The 25,242-nt window shown below is 45.9% G+C and overlaps 1 protein-coding gene across 9 annotated transcripts in view; it reads right to left on the reverse strand.

Moving 5' to 3' along the window:
* Window positions 1-25,242, reverse strand: part of LOC102192139 (RNA binding protein fox-1 homolog 3-like) — a 418,448-nt gene that overhangs the window by 10,926 nt on the left and 382,280 nt on the right. For 8 of the 9 annotated variants that reach the window (XM_013912627.1, XM_013912631.1, XM_013912630.1 and 5 more), the window contains 8 exons: window positions 22,843-22,986; window positions 16,573-16,626; window positions 12,521-12,613; window positions 11,754-11,814; window positions 11,621-11,674; window positions 6,615-6,747; window positions 5,375-5,414; window positions 3,056-3,114 (listed from right to left, as the gene is read on the reverse strand). In XM_013912627.1, the coding sequence (XP_013768081.1) occupies window positions 3,056-3,114; window positions 5,375-5,414; window positions 6,615-6,747; window positions 11,621-11,674; window positions 11,754-11,814; window positions 12,521-12,613; window positions 16,573-16,626; window positions 22,843-22,986 (638 nt within the window). The remainder of the gene's footprint in view (window positions 1-3,055; window positions 3,115-5,374; window positions 5,415-6,614; window positions 6,748-11,620; window positions 11,675-11,753; window positions 11,815-12,520; window positions 12,614-16,572; window positions 16,627-22,842; window positions 22,987-25,242) is intronic. The other variant, XM_013912629.1, reaches the window with a different exon arrangement.

Here is a 25,242-nt window from a genome sequence, read left to right on the forward strand (position 1 = left end):
TTGTCTTTTCATTGTCATCTTGATTAGCTGGATAGAATAGGTAATGAGCGAAGGGAGGCAGAAAAAGAAGGATGCAGAGCAGAGTTGGCGCTGGAGGGCTCGCTCTCTCACCCTGCTCTTGTTTACCGAGGCTGCACACTGGGCTCACGCCCCTGTCTTTTCATTGTTGCTGGTTTGGAACTAATCCTTCCAATTTCCTTCTGAGACAGGACAAGATGTGTGCGCTTTATTTATTTATTTATTCGACTTCACATATTCCTCTATTTACTTTCTTTTTTTTTTTTTTTTTAGCTCTTGCTTGCAAATGAGGGTCTGCAAGGAGCAGATAAGGCACACCCAGCCAAGGACTGAGGGCACCAAATCAACCAGGAATTAAAAAAAAAAAGGAGTGGAGAGAGGAGGAAATTCTCCTAAAGGAGACAACAAGACGTACGACGTTCGTACGAGATGCGTTGAGTTATAAAAGATCTAAATATGGCGCGGCCCATTCGAGTTCGTCGGCACCCAAGGTCAGCGAGCAGGACGTGAAATCGGAAAGGCTGTCTCGGCTCCTTGGGGAGGAGGCCCGTGCCGTGAGATGGTCAGGGGAAGTCTCCGTGGTCCTCTTATCTTCAGTGAGCACTGAACCCCACAGGCCCTCTAAGGCTAATACATCTCCAGAATGACTCTCACCAGAGTGGCGCCGCTGACGAACAGCAGGTCAAACCACCCCGCACAATGTCACAGAGCCGACTGGAAGCTAGCAGGGTCTCTACGATGTGCCTGGCTCCTGTGAAGGCCTCTTTGATTCATCAGCCTCGCCTGTACCAACTCTCTTTAGTTACTTAAAGGGCTTTGGTAATGCAGCCTGTGAGCGGTGTGGGCTTTTCGGATAATAAATGTTTCATATTTTGCAGGGTTTCACACGCCTTCCTCAATCCCGGCGACCTCTTTTTTTATGATTGGCTGACGGCTCCACGGTAAAGTCTGATAAGGTGCGGCTGAGACAACACCAGCAAACCCTTATTGATCCAGTGGGCATGACCGCTTATTCAAAAGGAAACAAACAGACAAAGCAAAACAAACAACTTGGGGCAAATTATATTAAATCTCAGAGAAAAGTAAAGGCAAGAGAAACACGAATTAAATCACTCGGAGAGGGAAAAAAAGCCGCCGTCCAATTTCTGCTCTCGCAGAGCGCGGCTGCTCATAATTCGAACCGCGGCGAGGCCTGATAAATCTTACATTATCGATATGATCTTCAGGCTCTCAGGCAGGGTGTACGTTATCACAAGTGACATGCTCAATCCTTCCCAGATTAGATTCCCAAACCGGCCCACATCCCGGCTGACAACGGCTTTCGGGGCCGAAATGAATCAGCGACGCCTCCTCAAACAGAGCACACCTGAACCAGAGTGACATCACTCAGAAGTGATAGAGTTCCCGCTGGTCCATCTCTGCCTCTCTCCCTCTCCCCACCTCCCCTCCGCAGACCCGAGGCCATTAATAAATACCGCAGTGATATACCCACTCTCCCCTCACAAGCGGAGAGTCACGACATATATCACTGCTTTTCTCATCGAGTCCAACAAGGTTAGTCTTTTTTTCTCCGTGCGCGTGTGTGCTCTTTAGCTCCGAGCTAAAAAGAATATAGCGGTTTGCCTAATAGATAAGATAACTCGAGAGGAAGAAACCCAAAATAACCCTCCACAGAATATTGTAAAATGCTGCCGGAGCAGCCCCCATTCATCACACGCGCTCTCCTACCATCACGTCTCCTGTAGATATGATCATTTTTGGTGGGAAAACACTAATTATTTAAAGCTGAAGCCCACCCTTTGCTACTCCGACACAGCGATGGCTGCATTTATGAGATTTATGAGGACATATTTAGAGGCGCACTCCTTTTTCCTTCTCCCAGTAATTTCCCCTGTTTCACAGCCTGTGGGATCAACTTGTTGCTTTAAATCAAAAGTTCTCGGGAGCCGAGTCGGACACATCGGAAACATGTCCGTGTTTTTACTTTCAATTCAGCATTTTCTCAACAGCTGCTCGTGGAGAAAAAAAGAAGCCTGTGCCTGCTCTGCAATGCATTTCTGTTTCTTTAAGCACTTGAGAAGTGAACGCTAACGATGGCTGAAGTCAGCCTTGTCTTATGGAATTATGGGAAACACTCAAAACAGCCTCAATATTCCCAGTTACAGCCAATAGACTATGTGCACGTTAGCATATGCTATTTCCGATTCAAATGTTATATTTCGCGGGTGTTATGTTCTAAAATAGGTGAAATCAAGCAGCCAATTTTATTTTTAACGGTGCAAAACGTTTCGTGGACATACAGCACTGCACTTCAGAGTCACACTGCTAGCGATCGATGCAGCGATTCTGTACTGTACAGGAGAGACGTCACGGAGGAGATCGTCTGCAGCGATCAGGACGCAGGATGTGACGTAAAAAAAAACGTGCAAACTTGCACTAAAAAATCTGCGAAACAGCGAGGTGAAAGGTGAACCGCTGTAATTTTGAAGGTAAGTCACAACATACCCTTTGTAAATATTAATGTATAGAAACCCTTACAAAAAATGAATGATTGCTGGTGTGGCTTTTTTTCACGGTTTGTTAACATGCTGTGTAGGTGTGTACTTGATGAGCTGATATCAACATAACGGGGGAAACATCTGGTTTGACTATTCTTCACCTGTTTAAATCATCAGACCAGTAACTATACAGAGATGTGCTTCTGCTGCAGTTCTCCAAACAACTGATCGATCTAAACTCTTTAAACGTCAAAATTGATCATTAGATTTTTTATGACACAACAGCGGTGAGTGTTCCCACCTTCTGCTCTTTGTAACTTAACGCCATCTTTCCGTTTTCTGGACATGATTTTGGAGGATATCTTGACCGCAAAGTAAAGCTACTGGAAATGTACAACCCTACATCCGGTCTCAAACCAGGAAGTTAGCATTTTCTCGTGCACAGGGTCTATTAATTAATAACTTTACGGAGATTTTGTCTTTAAAACCCCTCAAATTACATACAAGAGAATCAGTCTCATACAATGTGAGACCCTCACCTGTCACTGTAAGCAGCGGTGGTGGTGGGTTGGGCAAATCTGTATGCTGCATAGCCACCCTGTAAAAGAACAAAAAAAATACCACCATATTTAATCAGTGATTACCTGTGCAGACAAAGGTTAGCTCTCAAAGACGCAAGAAAACAACCACTCGCGCACACACAGCCTCAAATTGCCTTAATGGTTAAATGTCACCACGCAGTAGTTTGCTCATCTGCTCACACTCCCTGACTGCAGCCTCCCCGTGAGACACCAGAGGGTGCTGTTTGATATATGGTGTGTTAGGCAGGTGGTGGCAACAAGAGAATGAATGATGTTCTGAGAGGCAGCGCGTTTAGGGGGAGCAAGTCATTGTCGCACCGGAGGCTCATCCGAAGCGCAGCAACGGAGGCAACGTGAGCCAAATCCCCACATTTGGCCCATTTTTAGATTGAGGGCGCGCCGCTGCTCCGTAATTGAAGATCTCCCCCTTTTTTCCCCTTATACATGACCCCCCCGGCTCAGTAAGAAGGCAGAAGACGGTCGGACCATTGGGGAGTCAGGACCGCTGTATTCATTTGCCAGAATGGGGAAGGAATTAAAGACCTCATTGTGGAGTGCTGCTATTACTCTCCTTGAAAAATGAAGCTGTTCTCCCACTGTTTTTCTATTAGTGCCAGTGGAGTGTGTGCCCATCTGTGTCCATACGGTGGATAGGTGGCTTTTAATAATGCATGTTTTCATTTATTTTTAAACTCAAGGGGAGGGGGGTGTCCGATGCAGAGCGACATCGCGAAGTAACGGTGAGTCGGCCGAGGTCGCGGGTGCAAGCGAAATCGGGGCCACGGCGATCGAATTCCGCTCCTTGATGTTTACCAAGGGGACAGGAAGTCACAGCAATTGAAGCGGATGACTTCCTGTGGGACGGTCATGCCTTGGGAATGTGTTGATTACAGCAACAGCCTGAACAAACACGGAACAATAAATCACTCTCCCACATTGTCAAATCCTGCACGCGGCCGCGCAGCACATTTTTTATTTTGTCATAGGGAATATGTGGGTGTGCCGTGTGTGTCTATGCATGCATATGCATTAGCGCATGCCACGTATGTTCATTTATATGTGCATGCATTCGTCCCCCCCCCCCTTTCTGCTAATGTATTAGCAGAAGCCTTGACAGAACAGCTGGCTGCTTTTGACAGCACGCCAGTGTCCACTGAATGATTGTATAGGACACTGAGAGCTGTGGGACGGCTCCCTCTTGGTCACTTGAGACCTTCACATACTCTCAGCCAGTCTGAAGCAATGCAGTGGCCATTGCCAAAACTAATGGCAGTAAAGCACCAGGGGCCGGCCTGACGCTTTGAGTGATGGACCGACCTGGCCAGGCCTCGGTCAGGGGACATAGCTGTGTAGGACTTAGCTGGAGGTGGCTAAATGAGCGTGAGAGACAAACAACATCGCTCAGAGCACAGCCCGGGTCTCTTCCACAGTGGTGGGTGTCCCTACAACAAAAGCCGGTGAAATACGGCCCTATCGTGCGGGCCGGTGTGTAAGTCATGGATCACTTGGGTTTAGCATTTCATTCCCAGACACCGGTCTTTGTCAGGGTGAAAGTGAGAAGGAACTGTCATTGCTGCTGCTGCACAGACAGTCATCTCACTGCGGTGGAAAAAAAAAAACCCAAAGGGACAAATTACATTCCTCGCAAACGTTTGGACTCGTGTCAAAGTGGGGCAGCGTGGTAATTTCAGCATTATCTCCACAGAGTCCACGCTCTTCTCTGTCAAGGGCGAGGTGCAGCAGGGCCGGCCCCCGATGTGACCCTGCCTGCACGGACAGCTCCAGAGGGACAGTTAATCCCTTTATCTGCGGCTTCTCTTATCTCCCACTTGCTGATGGCTGGGAGGAACCGGCTCCACTCAGGTCTGCGCAGACCCCCTGGGGCAAGCAGGGGATATCCCAGCCAAACCCTCGGAGTGAATGCAAAAACACCAGAGAGGTAACAAGAAGAAAGAAAGCTGGCGGGGCGGCGGCGGACTTAAAAACCTCCAGACAAATCTAAAGGAATAAATGACCAAACTTGACATGGGACACTGAGTCAGGGTCTGCCTCTTTGCCAAAGTCTGAGATCATAGGAAGAAAAGAGGGAGAGGAGGGAGGAGCTGAGGGGGTTTTAAATTTTGTTGTTGAGTTTCTTGGCACAGTAGACAGAGGCCTAATCGACGCCGGCTTGGCAGCGAGGCTGGGGGCTGAGGAGATCACGTTTTTGTCTCCAGGGCTGGGCTTCTTGTCTGTTTTACTTCTGTTTCATCTAGAAGAAAAGTCAACTGTACTTACATAAATCTCTGCACCGTAGAAGCCATCTTGGTACACCACCCTGTGAACGTGCAAAACAGGAAAGCACAGTTAGTTGATTTGGACTGCATCCGACCCCACCGACTCTCAGCCTTTGCCAATTTTCCTATTCTGACCATTTGCAGGTCTGTGGGGTCAGCTCTTAGCAGCTTTAGCTCGCTGTACCACAAATAATGAATGACACAAACTGAAAGGTGTAACGGTTTCACATCCCTGTCCAATTTTCTGCTCTGGTAAAATTGTTTGTCTTTCCAGTTGCTGCAGTTGCTATTAGGGGGGCTGGCGGTGGAGAGGGAGGACAAAAGAAGGCAGTGAAGGAGCTGCGTCACATGACTAGGCTATATAAATCAACCGGCTGCCATCAGCAGCAAAGGGGTCCCCGAGTGGGAAGGAGGCGAACGGGGATGTGGGATTTCCAGTCTCAGCTGCGAGTCCCACCGCACTAAGACAGATCCAGATCTAATCACAGATAGACAGCTATGGCGGGGCAGCGGCCAGCCTCCGTCAGACCTCTCCCACGGCCACACAGACCAGCGCTGATAAGAGACGAGTGCGAGGCAGGCCTGCATAAAGCCAGAAGATCAGCACGGGCCCCGGTCACAGTCCAGTGAGATCTGACTGGTAATACACTATCGCAGCTCTCACCTTGACTTTGTCAGTTACTCCTTTGTCAACACACGCTGTGCAAATGTAAGGACGGGCAGGGTTCGGTTATGTATATCCGCAGATACCAAAGTTCTCTTCAGACATGTGCGCAGATAAAAAAATATGTAAAATTACAGCAGCAATGCAGCCTGGCTATGTTAGACAAGCGAGTTTCCTGCAGGAGGGCACGGTCTTGAGACGCAACAGAAAGATTTCTTTTAAATTATGAGTAGAAAAGCAAAGTTTGGGCATAAATTCAGTCGGAGCATGAACAGCTCCAGCGTGTGCACTGTCCGAGCAGTCTTGGGTACAGTTTCATTCATACTGCAGCGTGAAATCTAACCAAACGAAAAAGTGCTCGTTGTGTTCAGACTACACAGTATCAGCCCAGTTATGGCCTGACACTGATGTCGTGTACTACTTTGCATCAGGAGGAACAGTCCACAACACGCATTTTGTCTTGATGTCTGATAGAGTGTATAAAAGCTAAAACTCTCAGCTATGAAAAGACAAAACTTATCGTACCAGACAAAAATATGGTGCGACCCGAACCGGGCCTCGGAGGGTCAGTACTCACGCTCCGTAAGCTGGGATTGGTGGTGGAGGTGGAGCTGTGCGGAATGTGTTGTACACAGCCCGTCCCCGTCCCCGCAAGTGGGCACCCCTATAGGCCACCGTAGCGCCTGTGGCAGGGTAGGGAAATCCTGTTACTATGGAACAAAAACACACACGAGAAGAAGAGAAAATGACTTTCAGAGAACATCCTCGACTTGGCATTGCTTACCTTATGACAGAATACATTAGAGAGAGACGTGTGGCACTGCTTTCCCTATGACAGAATGCATTATAGGGAAGACAAGGAAACAATAGATTTAATCTTTTCTAGGTGCGCCTCATCGAGCACTCTCCCCTTTCCCAGCTCGCTGCTTTGTGCCGTACTCAGCAAGGATCCACATTTGCTGTACGCATCCTTTCCCGATGCCTGGTGAGGGGCAGCCTTGAAGCTGGGCAGGTAATGGATGCAATACCACTAGTTTCGCACCACGGCTTTTGCATAGTTTAGACACAATGGGCTAGCAACAAAGAGCAGCGGGAGGGTGGACGGGGTAGAGGTAGAGGGCGTTTCTCGGTGTCGGGCGGAGACGAACAGGCGGTAAAGGTTGTTGAACAACTTGACTAGACGTTCTGAACTTCCCCGAGGGGAAATGGAGCAGATGGGCAGGACAGCCAAGTCCCAAACCTCAGCATGACCCCCATCTCCAAACCCATCTGGGACCATCTTTAGCCAATCGCACAGCCACATGCTCTGTCCTCTGCTGATGGCTACCACTGAACGTGAAAAGGGTCAGTTGGGGTGAAAGGCTTCGGGGTGATGAGTAAGGGTTGGTGTGACGGTGCGACAAAATAGCCACGGTCGCAGATTAGAGGACAGCCGATGTGATCGTCAGCTCTCCACTTAACCTTCAATCGGTCCACTGGCTGTCTGATTACAGGCTGTGGAGGTGCATACAAACACACTGATCTCTAGACATGATTAAGCTGGCCTCTACTTTTCCAGCAATTGTAATTCCCTCACTGCTCCCTTCCCTCTGGTCTTCGCCCTCTCTCCCTCCCCCAACGTCTGGTCCATCACAGCACAGTCAGCCCCGTTATTCTTTATCCCCAGAAACGCCCCTTCGTCACCCTCTCCTCACCTTACTCTTCGCCTTATTCATTTCCGCGACACGCTTTGGATGAATTCATCACGGACCGCTTCACTTTCCCCAATCACAGATCACTCTGTGATGTGGAGCTCGAGTCTGATTTGGTTTGGTGGGGTGACGCGGTGCCTCGGCTGGGGTAAATAATGCGGGTTAATAACACGCATCCGGCCTGTTTCAGACGACCCGCCAGTCCCTCGCAATCTCTGACAAACTAGACTACAATGAAGATCCATGGCAGCTCGTAGGTAAGCGGTGCTGTATGGGTTTGTGCCTGGGGAGTGACAGCCTGATGGTACTCTGCCGTGTGCAGCGCCAGCCCTGCATTTGGTCGAGACCAGTGAGCACCCTAATGGACGATGCTCACCCTAGCCTCGCTGCTTCAATAAAGCTGACAGGGAGACAGATTAGTGGTGCTTTTAAAAACACAGAGAGCCCGGTTTAATGTCTTCTGCCATTAACATCACGCTCCATTAGTGGGTCCGCACACATATTCAAACTTTGCGTCTCATTTGGCCAGGTGACGCCCACACCTCACCCGCCCACCAATGTGCGGGGCGCTTTCTTTGCTGCCAACACACCCGTGGACGGCCTGGACTGGGACGGTGCCCCCTTTGCCTCCCGGGTGATTTATAACGCTGACCTTGACATTTAAATTAGTCCCTCCTTTTTTTTGAGCAGTGGACATCTGAGCGCGGCCGCTAAAGGGCAAAAACAATCCTTGATAGTTTTCGAGGTGCGTTGCCCTCTTCTTAACAAATCGCCGCTGTTTCTGGGCTCCCACAAAGCCCAATTGCTTCCTTCTCTTTTTTAAAAAATTTGTATGCAATATGCATGCGGTGATGTATGTGAATGTAAACTCATAATGAGTTGGCGATAGGCTACACTGCTTCAATAATAACCCATAAATCAAAGGCGCTGTCACACCTTGGTAAGCCCATGAAAAGAAACAACAGCAACAGCGTATGAGAGCGCAAACCTGGTCTAGCCACCAAAGTCAAACACCCTTTCCGGGAGGGGGGCTGGAGAAAATATGAGTTATGCGCTGAAGGGCGGCGGGGTCACGCTGCACCTCGTATGTCATATGTGTCAACTTGAGAGAAGCTCAATACCTGCAGAGCCAGTTGGACCTGAGGTAATCCCACTCTGTGCCAATGATGGGGTCATAACCGGCTCCCATAAAGAAAGATCTGATTTTCCACAAGGTTGATCTCTCTAATACTTCCTGCTCAAATACATCGGGCAATGAGCACTTAATCCACGCACTGGGGACCAAAAAAACAGCTTAATCTAATCAAGAGTCTGGAGCTTAATTATCCCCCTAAAGTACACTCCAACAATGAGAGGATCTGTCTACATATGTTAAGATGGCAATTAGCCTTTCTTTTCTGTCATTTACACAGCTGGTAGCTTTTCACGAGTCCTCAAAAAAGAAGAAGAAAAAAATAAACCTCCACCTTAGTCGCAGAAAAATATGAACTGGTGAATGAAAAGCTACTCATCTCCTGTCTTCCTGGGAATTAGCTGCCGAGAAGAGTCTCTTTGCGTTAGTCTGAGGAGAGCCGAGCCATACGAAGGGATTTCTAAGTGACAGCTGTCCATGGTGCTGAAAACATCCAGCGCAAGTTTGCCAATTGCAATAAGATGAGCTGAGAATGCAATATGCACGGGATGTGCCGCTCACCCTGACGAATGATGTCACATTAACAACAAATAACGTAAAACAGAGTCCCGACATTTGTGCCGTTTTTAGCTACACGCCTACTTGCTGCATCTGTATGGATGGAGCCAGACTCTTGTCATACTATGTTTGGATAGCGGAGCACAGATTCTGAGGCTTGTTCTACAAAAGTTTAGCGCTCGCTAACACAGGATAACAATGAGCACTGGTACTGGATGCCTACCAGCTACCTCACACTATGATTTGTGCCATAGCCATGTGCTATTGCCAATCCCTCCATCTGACTGGGAACCCCACTGCCATGCCTCTTTTTCTCTGGACCACACCGCTGTCCTCTGCAACCCCTTCAGCAGGGCTCCACGGGAGGTTTGGGTATTAGGTGGCAACGGAGAACACGGACCCACGTTTGGAGCTGGCTGCCAGTACCCTACCGAGAACCCTCCTACCCCCTCCTCCACGCAGAGGAGGAGCCAATCTACCCTGGAAGAGGTTAAGAGCGGGGAGCCGGTATGAGGCTCTCATCCGTCATTCTCCTGAATGGGTTTTGAGGACAATAAACCTGTAGCGCCAGGACGAATGGAGACGAACTGCGCTGTCACCGAGCCAGGATTTATGGCTACCAATTTCACTGATCTCCTGCACAGAAATGAGGACTGATAAACAGTGATTAATCGCCTTTATATCCCATTTTACTCCCACCAAAAGTATATTAACTGTAGCTGTGATGATTTTGGAAAATGTCCTGAATGTGGTCATCATTTTTTTCTTTTTTTTTTTTTTAAAGGAAGAGTAGAAGAAGAATGCAACAGTCAACAAGCTGATCAGAGTTTGTTTTTTAGCGAGTTAAAACAGCCTTTTGCTGCTCATTAGGGAGGTTTTGTTTCAAAAATGTATCTCTTATTTATGTTTCCCATCTTCCCAGCTGGCAAGCATATGTTGTCGTTTAGGCTTGGCAAACTCCAGCGCCATGTCAAGACGACTTGAAAAATTAGCAGCCAATAAATCACCCAACCCCTCCTGCTTCCCCTGCCTGGAGTGGTGGACCACACTCCCTCTGATTTATGAGATGATTTGGGAAGTGTGTGTGTGTGTGAGAGAGAGAGAGAGCGAAGTAGAGAGTGTGTGCATGGAAGAGGGGACATGTATTTGAGTCTGTGCTCTACATAGGTTATCTATTTCTGTGTGCTGGAGTGCTTTGGTCTGAGAAGCAGGGCAGGTGTTAGCGTTGCGCGTGGATATGGGTCAAGTGAAATTATTGTTTACGTAAGCTGAGACTTACTTAACGTCCCGATTTTCAATTTAGAGAAAAGGCGCCACGTTTTTTGTGCCCGAGCGTGCAAGAAGGAGAGGGACGAGCGTACGTTTGTGTGTGTGAATAATTATCGGCAGGAGATGTCGAAACTAAAGGAATGTTGGTGGGGGGGAGGGGGGGAGTGGGAGGCGAGGGAGGAGGCTCGGAGGGGGCGAGGGGTTGGGGATGAAATAAAAATGATAGATGACTGCTTTCTGTCATGGACAGTTATTTAGAGGTTCGCCGTAAAGCTGTCCGGGGAATGAACAGATTTTAGTCTAATGAGCAGAAAGGAAAGCCGTTAAAGTGGCGCGATGTGCTCAGCACTTCTTCCAAATGAAATAGTACCATTTCCCCCTCATTAAAATGCAAAGGGTTCATATAACATACAGCAATAAAGCTGGCATGTCGAGGCAGAGAGAGATAGGGAAAACCCCACTGAGCTCATCTCATTCCTCCATTACCGAGACCAGAAGGAATAGCGGCCTTCGACAGGGTAGGTGCCAACAATATCGCTCACTCAATCTCCTTTATTCGGTTAGCTCTGTAAAAGTCAATCTGGCGCACTTGGCAAATCCATCCACAGCAGCAGCCTCCACAATCTGATAACAGTTGCAGGGGCGCTTGCTCTCGAAATCATTTTTTTTCCAGCGTTACAGTTGCACACCGCGCAAACAATGGCTCAGGCTCCCTCAGCCACTCAGAGAGGCTTGGATCATCCACTGCTTATCTGAGCCGCTCTCCGATTCACTTTGATTCGAGGGGAATTTCATGTTCAGTAGGTTCAGGATGAACCTGATTGTAGAAATTCAGGGGTCAGACTGGGACAGGCGGTGGCTGATAGCGGCCTCGGGTACGGTGCGATGCGTACAGCGGGAGGTGGAGAGAAAAACACAGAAAACGGCTCTTACCGGCATACAGTTCAGGACCGTAGACAGCTCCGACCACCGGATTCAGCTTCCAGCCTGGCGAGAGGACCGAAAGAAAAACTTGACTCACAGCGACGACTACGAGCGAACTCTTATCGTTTAGTTTGCCACTCACCGTTCGTGTACGGGTTGGCCACTTTTTTGTTTGTCATCACTCGTGCTGTCGCGTTGTTCACCTGTTCCAAGCAGCAAACACAAAGCCTGTGATTACTGACCTTTACATTTACCATCCGCGTATCCACGGCGAGCTACAAGCGAGCAGCAAACCAAGATGAATAAAGACGGATTCATAAAATAAATGATTATGTAAATTTGTTTGTAGCACTTTAGTGTGATTGAGTTTTGGTTCGCCCTTTCATGAATTTATTCATCATTTCAATTTTCTAACAGATGATTATATTACTGGAAAGAGAGGGAAAGCATGCACCAATTACCCACAGGTATGAATAATAATAATAATAATAATAAAAAAAAGCATCCTCAGAATTGGTTGGATAAACAAATGGATTCCAAAAGCAAAACACAGACAGTGCTTTGATTTTCTTCTATTGACCTGATGAGAACGGCCGAGTGCGGGCTCGGCTCGTCGTAAACAAAAACAGAATTAGAGCAGGCAACACTAAACGGTGGCGATAGGGGAATGCACGACTGATGGCATGCATTCACTCTGCGTTGTCAGGTAATGATGGACAACTGGTGTTGACGTGTATGGATCCCGCATTCTGCCGAGAAGGATTTAAACGCACCGTCATGCATGCATACATTCAGGCACCACACGCACAGACAGAGCAGCCGCATGCTTATGCAGAAGTTTATGGGTAAGTTGAGAAGGCAGCAGGCAGGCAGAAGAGAAGATGAGAATAAAGGGAAAAATGAAAGCACCTCTATTTTGCGTCCCTCTACGATTGTACCGTTTAGTTTCTCCCGTGCACGATCAGCATCTGTGCTTGTTTCAAAAGTTACAAACCCAAAGCCCTGAGAGCACCACATTAGCCATTGGTAGAGAGACAAAGGAGAAGGAAAAGATGGACACACACACAGAGGAGGAAGAAAAGGGAAGGGAGGAGAAAAGGGAGAGAGAGGTGAGAAGACAGGAGTAGGTGAGCAGCAGAGTCGAGTTGTAAGCAGCCAGATTAATTAGAGGCAGTTAGTGAGGCGTCAGGAAACAGCAAACAGAGAGATCCGAGGAGAAGAGGATAACGGTGACGTGACCTCACACAACAACACCAACAAACCTGCCTGCTTTACCCAATTAAACAGCACAGCACCGGTGCCATGGGTGAATGTCAGGAAGCAGCGGCTGCCATAATAGTCGTATAATTATCTACACAACTTCAGCGGCACAGCCGCCGTCTCCCTTTGAAGGCGTGGGCAACGGCACAAGGAGTGAGGATGAATTCTCTGAACAGACACGTTAACTTGATCTCTGGCTGTTTCTTATTCACTGCACTAATAGGTGGGCCATTTTATGGAGGCGAAATTACACCGGCTCATTGATGCAACAAAAAAAAAGAAAAGAAAAGTGAATGGTGTCATTGCAAATATGCTCGTCTGTGATAGAGAAGAGCTCCGATATTGACTTTAAACCCCGACCAAAATATACCCAACCTCTCCAAACTCTCTCTGCCTGCCTCCCCTGGGGGGTTTGTCACTTCCTTGAGTTATGTGGACTGGGATACTGGACTCTCTATAGCGCAAGCTTTAAGATATTCTGGCCAAACAAGTCCCATTCCTGTGGTTTCTATATATACTTATAGAGGTATAGGCTGAGGGAGAGAGAGCATGGCCGGCGCTGCCTGATAATTGCTTGAGGATGTAATACATGTGAGAGATGGCGAGCGGAGTGATCTTGTATGCATACGCAGGATCTCCGGGCTGCTATTTCTAGCATAAATAACACGCGACCTGTCCTTGGGGAAAGAGAGATAAAGAAATAAATTCAAAAAAGGAATTGAGGGCAAAATTAATCCTTTGGACATTCACCCGACTGTGGTTACCCCCTCTATCTTTTTTTTTATCATGCACAAATAATTAGCTTACAAGAGCACAGAGTGGAGCCACCATTTTTCAAAGGAGACAAACATATTGAATGCAAATTGCCAAAGCTTCATAGGAAATAGATTGTTTATTAATGGCCTGGTAGGTTCATTATATAGCACACAGAGTGCAAGAGGGAGAGAGGCATCATGGGTAATGGCTTTGTAGGGCACAAACAATAAATGCTTGTTACGGGCGGAGGAGACCGGTTTATCCGGTGCTCAATCTTGTCTGGCAGAAGGGGCTGAGTGCAGCAGCGTCGCCTGGTTCCGGGGCTCCCTGCACGCCTGTATACGAGCCCAAAGTACTCCCAGGTATGAATGGGAATCAATAGCATTCATGCCTCAACACCCAGCCAGGGAGCCTGTCGCCTTTATGAATGGAAAGCTGTGGAGCTTAGTACACTCTATTAAATGAACAGCTGGATGAGTAGCTCTCGGCTGCTCACACCTCCGCAGGCTTCACCTGTCCTGGTTGGGAGACTGATACTGCAGTAACGCATCAACGCTGTGGCCATTTTTCTGGCGGCTGGTTGGCGTGTTTACGAGTACAAATTATCTTTGAGACAAATGTAGAAATGATCCAAGGTGTGCAAGTTCACAATGTTGTTTAAGGAGGCGCAGCTTGAATTATAAGCAGTATTTCTTATTTTCTGCACGGGTGACCTTTAAGAACACTGCTGTCTGCATTCTGCGTTTTTCTTTGTCGGCAAATTGTACAAAAAGACAAAACTAAAGTATCGTGCTTCCTTGTATATCCCTTTGCCGTCCATGAATTATTAAAAACACATCACAGAGTCACCGCAAAGACCCACTGCTTACACATACACTGCTCTGCTACTGGAGATTGTCACCTGAGCACCAGGTCTGCAGCTGAAAATAGTCCCCAGCAGTAGTATTTACTTCCCTTTAAGTCATGTTTCCTTTCAAAAACATCTTAAATTAGGGTTTTGGTTTGTGGCCTTTTTTTAGTTGTTTTGCACTTTATTTCCTCTCACTATAAACTTCTTTGCTGATGATACTGTGATACATGCCCCAATCCTGTTCCTGCAGAGTTACTGATTCAGTCTTCTAATGATGTTTTGCAATTACTGCAGCCTCCTTTAAAATGCCTACCAACTGTGTGGCATTCTTCACCTGTCCTAGACTTTAAATGGTACTAACTGTTAAATTAATTGATGTTAAATTAAATCCATAGGTTGTTAATGTGTAACTATACAAATGTAGGATAATCTCCACATCTAAAATCTTTCCAAATTGCTGCAGAGAGAAAAGAAAAAGAGAAGAGATGGAGTTAGAAAGCCTCGCTGACTAAATTCATGAGGACGACGACCGGAGAAAGAAAAAATTATAGTATTAAGTTGTGTTTAAGAAACACAAACAAACAAAATGTATAACTTTTAAATTTTTCTACTAGTTTCCTAAAACACACAGAGTAATCTCTATTATCCAGCCATCTGTCAGTAAACTTGAATCTACACATTTCTAATGACGAGTGTTTCTATCATTGTAAGTCATCAGGGGCAAAAGCTTCAAATTTTAGTATTTTTAATATAACTTACAACAGTTAAGTTAGTTAATGTAGCCTACTAGCCTACTGTGCATGTTAAGCACTTTTTACACATATATAAAGCACAGGCAGTCACACACAATAAAAACACTCAATTAAAGATTTCTATTCAACATCGAACCAACTCGTAAACACAAACGTCCACAGCCTGTCTTAGACAATCGAGATATTCAGTATTGTTCTGCGGGCCCATCAGCACTCCGGCAATTAAACCCTTCATCAGTTTTATTATTTATCACACTTAAATCTAATTAAACATTCTCATGCACTACTCTGGGTAAAAAAGGTTTCAGGTACTGCAAACTAACCTCAAACCGGAGACCGACGTTCCCCTTAGAGCTCCTAAAGCTTTATTATCTGATGTTTTTTGCTGCTGTTTTTATTAATTCCTTGTTTATTGTGTTCTTTTGTTTCTGCCTGCTCATTGTGTTCCTGTTAATGTTTTTGTTCTCCCTTGAAAAACAGATTTTAATCTCAATGAGAATGTCTGAATACATTAAAATTAAAAAAAGAAAAAAGATAATGGCCCGATGTATTGCAGGTGTTTTTTTTCTTTTCTAATAAAGTTTGTATCCTTCTTTTAAAGACGTTCAACCTCGGCACAAACCAGCAAGCTGCGACCCGAGTGCCACAGAAGTCAAAGAGCCCAGAAACACCGCCAGTCCTCACCCCAACCAGTTTCTTTAAAATAACTTGTGGCCAATAGATGAAGCTCTTTTTGCCCAAAGTTGGACAAGTGTGTTAAAAGTAATAGATGTAAGAAAGAAGGGGAACGTCTACACAATCTAAGCTTCACTTTAATAATTCAATTCTCTTGGAGGCAGCGTTTCGATCTGCAGGTTCTTCTCCAGGCGTGTATTTTCATAAACGTGGTATTAGCCTTCAAATTCATTTTAACTAAACTACATTTATTTGGTAAATATCACAAAGAACTTTGTTTTTCATCCGGTCTGAAACAAAATGATAAACCTGAATAATGTAGGACCTTTTCAATCAATGCCCAGGCTTCAAAGAGGACCCCCGTCTCTAAACAAGCAGTTTCAATTCCATATGCTGGAGGACCTGCAGCCTGTTGCTGGATTAAGTGAAATGTGAAACAGCTCAATAATGAATTGATTGACAGGGCTAATGATTCACAACTTGGGGGAGAGCTGCAACAAACAACAAAAACAATAGGGAGAGAGAGACAGGAAGGCAGTGGATGCAGCTCTCCAGGACCAGGCTTAGAGACCACTACTCTCAGCCAATGTACACACTACACTAATGCCATCATTAGGAAACAGAAGAAGTACATGGTAATGAAGCAGCTGGCGTTCTAGTTCACTTACCTTGGATCCTCGCTCATTAAAGATAATCTCCACATCTAAAATCTTTCCAAATTGCTGCAGAGAGAAAAGAAAAAGAGAAGAGCAGAGAAGAGATGGAGTTAGAAAGCCTCGCTGACTAAATTCATGAGGACGACGACCGGAGAAAGAAAAACCATTAAGGCAATATGGAAATGTTACTTTTGTGAGGAAATGGTGGTCAATTTGCATTTGTTAGCTCAGCAAACACTTCTTGAAGCTCGCTGGCGTGGTTTGAAAAGAGAACTCATAGCTGCTGCCGCTGCAACGCGTCTCTGCGCGTCTATCGGTACTTTACGAAATGAAATCACAGTATTCGTAAAAGTACTTGATCTGTGATTACGTGGCAGTGTTTATGATGTAAGTTTGCTCGCCTGTTTCGACACAAAGAGAAGAGCGGCGTCGGACGGTGTTTTGATGTCGTCTTGAGACGCGGACCCCGACACCTCCGCGATCACCTCGGGGAAACTTGCTCCTTCGAGTCTTGTGAAGAGTTTAGTTGATTATTTCTACCTTTCTCTCTGTTTATAGAGCCTCCTTCTCTTCTATTCTTTATTCTCTCATCCTCTCTTTGTTTGTGTGCTCTCGCAGTCAACAGGACCTAAGGGCCGGTCCCCGGGGGTTAACACGCTGCAGCCTTTCGATTTTAACAGGCCTGCCTTCGGATCATTAGAAAACAGAGGAATGAAAGTAAACTGTAAGTTCCTCTAATGAGTGGAGTGAGAGCGACTTTTAATTGCTGTCTACAATGGCTGTATTATTTCATTAAAAGTAATTACCCTGTCAAGCGGTCCGCGTCGCCTTCATTTCAGCACAACAGGGAAGAAATGGGCCTTTCCATGTGGTCGACACTCAATGGGAATGGATGGATCGTTTGACTGAGCCACTAATAGGGGTTAGGAGGAGCCGGCTATTATCTGGCTGGAGTGAGTGGAGTGGACTCCAGGAGATGAGCGTTTATGGGTTAGCGGGAAAACGTATGTTTCCCCTCATTTCAAAGAACGCAGCAAGCTCAACGCACCAAGTCGCCAAGCCAAAAACAGGCTTTGTCATTTAAATCCACCTCTGTTTCCACAGGGCGTGTCCTCTCCCCTATGCGTCTGCTCGTGTTGAAACTAGTTCTATAGATCCTAGACGCACATCTGCTTCATATGGCGCTCGGCTCCACTGATTCGAATGGGGAGCGTTGGCTCGATCACGCACGCAGGCATTTATATCCCAGCGTGATGCCCCTTTCTCGCCTGAGAAGACAATGCTTCCCCCACGCAACGTGCAGATGCTAATTGTTTTAACCGAGCGTAATGGGCTTGTGGCGTCGATTAATTAGTTTCAGAGGAAGTCATCTTTGTGGATTTCCACATGGCGCTGGGGACTGCTCGCTGCTCACCAGTGATCTCATGCACTTCTATTCCCACCCACCTACTTGCTCTCAATCTCTCTCTCACACACACACACACACACACACACACACACACACACACGGGGAGAAACAGCTGCATCAGCAGCCCCAATAAACAATAGCTTCAATGGGAGGAGTCTCCAGAGGGAGGACAAGGGAGAGACTGATGTCATCTAGGAGGCTGCAGCTACATGCATCCATCCATAGATTAGAAAAACCATCCAATATCTGTATGAAAATAAAAAAGCATTAAGAGAAGCATCGAATGATGATACTGGGGGTTTGCATGTTTTATCTCATTTATCAAACTCGTTATGTTTCAATTACGGCTTAACTGGAGCAAATCATTCCCGTGCTTTTGAGACATTTGAATGTTTTTATTTGGTTTCGCTTTTTTTTGTACATTATAATCTGCCCTCAGTACATAATGGCGTATGGTGATTAAACAAAAATATTAGTGACTGATACATCTGCAGTTATTTTTTTATTTTGCTGGTTTTGTGTTCTGCTTCCTAATTAAAGTGCAATTACTCAATAGAGCCACAAGAGGGAGTCTACTTCGGTTTTGTTGAATTGAGCTAGATTGGAGAGTCGTGCATAGACACGATTAACAAATGTCGTGTTGTTGTCCTGTCTGTGTTATGTAAACAAAGCACCCGCGTGGAAGCCTGCTCTGAGTAAGTTCAGTGCTATCACGGAGCTTATGCTACGTAACCAAGCTGTTTGTTTTCATCAACGCTACCACGTTTCAGGTCGTGCACCCTAAATATTTACGGATCAGAGCAGAATAAAAATAGGATGGGAAATGTACCAAGTAGTTGCAGCAAACAGCTCCTTTTTCCGAGGCTGATCATGTAGCACCCCCAACTTCTGGGCAATCACTTTTGTTCACATTGGTGATGGCCACAGGTTGACCGTTGCAAGGCATCCTGCCTCCAAACAAGAGCGCCACGACTTGGACTGATTGCAGACAGCTGCGTCACTGAGTTTCTGTTCCAAGGTTCTGGCTGAACTGAATGCAAGTCGTTACTGTGTTTTCTGTTTAGTGTGAACGTCTGTTTTCGGCAATTTATTCATCGTATTATCACAAACTGATTGCACGTAATTGCCAACCTGACCCCATTCAGGTTAGCAGTTAATTGGGGTCAATTCCCAACTTGAATGGCCAGCTTCAATTGCAAACTGATAACAGACTGACACCGTCTTATTGCATTTTTATCAGCGTCTCGATGAACGAATTTGATGACGACAACCGACTTCGACGACTGTCAGAGATGTTCTGTGCCGCTGACCATTTCAAAGGGGATGACACTGCACCATTAAGAACACAGGTCGTGCTTGTATGTTCAATAACAGGGCTGTAACTTGACTCTTGGGTGCTTTTCCATTTATTTTCTTTGTAAACCACAAAAGAAGAGGCTACTCGGAAACGGCTCTGGCTAGACAGCGTCTGTATTTTAAGAACACTAGTGTTTTTGTCTTTCTGCACTTGGAAGTGATAATCGACTATATTTACTAGACCTCAAGCTTCCAAGTGTGGAAGCAACAAACAAGATTGAGGCCCTTGTGCCTCCACCTTTGATTAGCCTGAATATCTTTAAGCTCTTCAGAAACCTATAATTACGCTACGGCGCCCTGTGTATTCAAACAGAGCACGCTCAGGCGCAGTGACAGTCGGAGTGGTGGTGGCGGGTGGGGGAGTGCAGAGGTCCTGATTGCTCTGGGGAGCGCTGCGAGAGCCCTTACGCTCGCTGCAAGAAGCACTGCTGAAGAACCCAGTCACACAAACGAGGGCACCCTCAAGCAGCGCAGCATGGGCGCCGCGCAGAGCTCACTCGCGCTTGGAGTGTTTTCATTTCCCCCACACTTACTCACTCTCAGAGATCACAGTTTCTAATTACTGATTAACGTCCGCTGCGGTTGCCCTAATGAGGCCTTCATTCAGCGCCTCGTTAAAAGCTCACAGGTTTCTCCACACCCTTAACCCTGTGATGTCAGGGTGGATTTCAGGCCCTCCCTTCTCGTTTGAACGCCGCCTACCGTTGTCGAAACCTTCGTGGCGCGCAGCGGAGACAGTTTCCCCGTGCCGTGTGGGAGCAGATGGAGGCTCCTGGTGGGGGCTTTGCTCTGCTGTAGACGCCTTCTCTAGTGAGCCGTGCCGCACTTCCACTCTCTCTCTCCTCTGTCTTCCCGCCTGCGTGTCTGTGGCCTTCACTCATGCGTAACAGTAATGGCGTATTGAGCCGGTGGCGCTCCAGAAGCCATTAGAGCTAGAGGGATGAGGCTTTGCACGTGCTGATCGCACAAAGGCCCATTGTGGAGGCCATGTCAGAGGGTGGAGCAGACCAGCTATCGCCTCGCCAAGCTCGACCCAAGACAATTGATCCCACAATTCTCTAGTGTGCCAACCACCACGAATGAAAGGAAGGTGCAGGTAAGAGGAGGGAACGGGCAATGTGGGTGAGAAGGGTGATTGAGGGGGACTGGGTGGGCTGTGATCAATTCTGTATCATATATCTGCACGAGCCAGTCAGGCACACAAAGCTTCCAAGCTAATTACTGAGGTGATTTGGATTCCACACGACCTGCACCAGAGCTGGGAACAATAAAGCCAACAATCAGAGAGAGAAAGAGAGAGCGAGCACGCAGCCATGTTGTCTGCAATTTATAAAGCCACAGCCACAGCTCGCGAGTAATTAATATCATCAGCTGGATGTTGTCTTCATAACGACGAGAATTAACGCCTCTGGATTCTAATGGTCCAATTAGCGCATAACATTTAAAGTACATTTTTGGCAATCGTCTCCATTCAGATCCATTATCGTTATTGAATAGGGGATGTTTGGTTCAATTGGTATCGAGGCTTTTGTGAGACACGAGGGTGAGCTGTTGAACTGTATATATTGGCTCATTAATTGCAAAGAGACAGAGAGAGAGAATTTCTGTGGTGGACCTCTCGTATGTTGATATGTAATCTCATTGCATTTGTCAGCAGCTGACCGTTCTGTGTGTAACTTCTAGAAAATAAGACTGTTTAATGACCTGTGGAGACTACCCATTGTATACGCTCTGATATACGAGAACAAAACAGAAACAGAAATTAAAGTTAAATCTGTTTCCCCCCCATTTTCTTTGTATTTGTCCTCATATTTTACGATTAAAATTACCCTCACGTCAGTTGTTCAGGGGACACGGTAGCCTAAAAAAAGCCCGACAAAGCGAGCCGCAGCTCTCTGGGAGAGCAGACAAAGATGAAGAGTAAAATCATTACCGCACCGGGCTCCTCTAACTTCTCCCCAGTGCCCAACCTGCAGTGCAGCGATGAGTTCAGCACCTGATTGGGACTGATTGAGCTGTTTGCTTTTAAAAACTCAGAAGACACTCCTCCTTCTCCCCCTTCTGACAATGTAGTAATCAATGCATTAACTAGATGACAGTTTAAGCGCTGGCTTTGCTCATTAAATACGCGTCCTGTTGTGTGGTTTAGATTGTTTTCCCAGAAGCTTCATACTCACTTTAATAAAGATATAATAATTTGCTCTGACTTTAGAGGATGCGCTCTTTAATTAGGGTGAGGTGGGACCGCTCAAGAACAACAACTGCTAGCATGTCAGATTCTCGAGTGCTGACCTTTAACTTTACATCCAAATACAATGTTTTTCATATATTCTGCAGAAACTTTGCTGTCGGTTTGGTTACCCGAGTGAGCCTGTGTGTTTCAGGCTTTGTTGTAGGATCGTTCTTCACATTGCAATAAACAGTACATACACTAATACAACAGGAACCTTCTCCAAGTGCCAGATTTTTGATTAGTTTTGTTTGCAGGGAAACTATTTTTAAAGATGTCCCTACTTGCACAAGTGGACACCGAGCATTCTGATTGGTGCAAGTGTCCTGCTAGTTATTATATCTAGTATCTCCCAGTTTTGGCAAAAGCATGAAAAAAAAAAACAACCCAAAACAACCCCCAACCAGTCACAGCTACGCCGGAGGTCTCTTCCTGTTTAAAAAGAACTTCTTCCTCCCCACTGTCGCCACATGCTTGCTCTGAGCGGGTTATCAGATCGTTGGTGTTCTCTGTCTCTCTAATATTGTCGGATTTTTAACTTACAATATGAAACACCTTGAGATTTAATTACAATGTAATAAAATTCAAGAGTATTACAAATAAGTTAAACCACAGATATTTCATGTAACGTTAAGACTCATCCCATCATCTGTGGTCGAGCAAGACGGAGCGTGGCATCAGCGAACACAAAGAAATGCATCAGGAAAATAAAACGGCATCTTCTGATTGTTTCAAAGCAAACGTGCAGAAAAGTGAAGTATTGCTGTATTACACGTGCATGTAACTGAAGGGCTTTAATCTATTTAATGTGGCTGCTCTGCTGTGTGTGTGTGTGTGTACTGCAGCTCGGCTCTGCCATCCGAAAGAAATGCAGATCTGCAGCTTGGACCCAAACACTGAGCAGAGGAGAGAGACAGAGACTTCTAATGTGGCTCCATCATGTTGGTGCAGCATAAACATGCAACATGTTTACAAAGGTGCCCAACAGACCAATGATGTTCATGCCTTTGTGCTTTATAGTTACACTTCCCACTGAATTAAAAAGAAATCCAGAAGCAACAAGAATTAATCTGATCACATCCCTGTAACAATGAAGATATGGTTTAAGTAATATAACCCCCACGATAAGATAAAAGCAGCGAGAAAGTCATTTATGTAACTTGGGGGGGGAAAGCAAAAACATTTTAGTTCCTTGGAAAAAGCTCCTGGGATTCAAAGTTCTGGATGGAAACGAGGCAACGGCAGAGCCAAGGTGTGATATTTTGAAATTTTTCTCCGAGGTACTCACCCCAAACATTTGCCTTAGGTCAGGGTCCCGGAAGCGGAAGGGAATGTTGGAGACATGTAACCTTTTGGGCTGCTGCTTCTCTGAAGAGTCTGAGTGCTGGAGCTGGAGCTGCTGAGAGCCCTCTGTTTGCGTCACATCATCTGTCTGCCAGAGGGAAACAAACAGAGGAAAGACACAAGCTGCTCATTAGCTGCTACAGTATACTGTACCTCCTGGTCATGAAGTATAGGAGAAGAGGGGGTTGAAACAGGAGGGTGGCAGGGTACGGGGCGGGGTGGGAGGCCTGGCTGACTGACTTCCTCGGCGTCTGCTATTTTTCAATCGGGCGAGAAAGCCAAAGCGATAAACAGCCTATGACTTATAGTGTCAAACCTGAGGTTGTGCATTACAAATCCACTTATTAATCTCTTGCACTTAGCTCTTGAGCAACAGGGAAGATTGAAGGCGCTGACAAAAAGGCGTGGATATAGATCCCACAGAGCCCTGACATGTCTAGACTAAAGACACATTATTGGTGACGTTTGCACACAGCCATCAGAGTGCGAGGCCCAAAGCCCTCAGCGTTGTTGTTTCCATCATTATGCGAATGCTGCGCTGACATTTCTATATAAATGACGTGTCTGATGTCAGTGACAAATTCCACTTGTTTCTTTCTGTGACACCCGTGATGAATTTCACCGAGGGTGCTGGTGGCTTGTCTGTTTAGATGGACCCCGTATTTGAGGCAGTTTTATTTTCTATGGACGAAACCTCATTGGTTAACTGCTCAGCTTATCCTCCCTTCGTATGCACTGCTCTGACATCGGTCCGTCTTTGTATTTGGTCAATAGGTTGCCGGTAAGTGTTTTCTGAAAATGTGTTTTATGCAAATTGATCAAATGAGTGTTTTCTGACCTGCTCGCTCTGTGGTTAAAGTTTAAGCCACTAAACATTTGGCTAAAACTATCAAAGTATTCGTTTTAGATGGTAACAAACAGCATCAGTATATGAGCAGCAAGTATCGAGCTGGAGCCAGAAGCATAGACTGCATATAAAAAATGGATGTTAGCTGTTGTTGGTTTGGTTTTTACATATGCCATTTCTGAGTGGATTCCTGTTTTAAAACATTTGGTTTGAGATTTAGAAATGTTGACATCCACTGGGATGCGTGCAACCTAAGGATGGATCCTCTTTCTGTGGAATATTCAATGACTTTGCATATTAAATAAAAACAGCCCATCATAGAAGAACTGTAAGGCCTGATTTGAAAGGTAACATCTTGATGTTTCTCTAACTGTGCTTGTTTAGCATGTAGCTGAAACACAAACCAACCGATGTGTTTAAAGTCGTGCTTGAAGGCAGGGTTGGGAACTGTATTTTCCCAAGAGGCCACATGAGGAACTGGGACTCTTGTGGAGCGTCGCACCGATGAGTTTGCAAAGAGGGAAAATTAATAGTGAGCAGAACTGAGTTCAGCTTATTGGTGTGGCCCTCCACGAGAGTCCCAATTTCTCATGCGGCCTCTTGGGAAAATAAATAGCCCAGTCCTGCTTTATGTTCTGTTTTACTCTAAATGGAGCCATCATTTACAAAATGACCATCAGGCTGTGAAATGACATTAAAAAGAATAGGGGTTAATTATGCAGAGAATAAATCAGAAGTCAAATCAGCATTTTCTCATCGATTCTGTAAAGTCTGACATCTTTTTGTCGAAAGGTGAGTCGCTTCCTGCTGGCCATTAAACAGAATCCAGATTAGCTTAGCATAAAAAAATAGAAGTGCCAGCTGTTCACCAAACAACAGAGGTGCAGTGACGTCCTAGGGTTGTGACAGTGGTACGATATCACTGCACCAGGAAACCTACACTAAACTCTATCACCTCACACTAACTGGGCACATGAACAAAGTTGTGTTTATTCATTTGCACCAGAAAGCACAAACAATAAATAAAGTATATATTAAGCAAAATAAACACGAATGATCTCGTTCTTCTGGTGACAGTGATCTGCATGGTAAACAGGTGAGGTACACATGGGGGGGTCTGCATGCAGGTAATAAAGGGTCACACACAAACACACACAGCGTCGTAGGTGTTGGCATTTCTATACTTCAACTCTGGAAAGTGCCGACTGTTAGTGAGCGACAAGAAGTGAACTACAAGCCATTCACTACAATTTCAAATAAAGTTTTAGTGTGAAGCAGCACTGCACAATTCCTATTTGTCTCTCACAGAGGAAAAGTAATTGCTCTCATGACCACAAGAGGTCACTCATCAAGAAAAGATAAATGCTGTGGTTTTTTTGTGTGTTAGAGACAGTGTCCATTTCTCAAAAGCAAGCATATTAAAAAAAAACAAACAATAAAACGAAGGCTGATTTAGAGCCAGAGCCTCTGGTAAGATACTAAATAAAGAAACGGCGA

Source organism: Pundamilia nyererei, unplaced genomic scaffold, assembly GCF_000239375.1.
Source record: "Pundamilia nyererei isolate P.nyererei 1_Seehausen unplaced genomic scaffold, PunNye1.0 scaffold00095, whole genome shotgun sequence".
NCBI classification, from domain to species: domain Eukaryota; kingdom Metazoa; phylum Chordata; class Actinopteri; order Cichliformes; family Cichlidae; genus Pundamilia; species Pundamilia nyererei.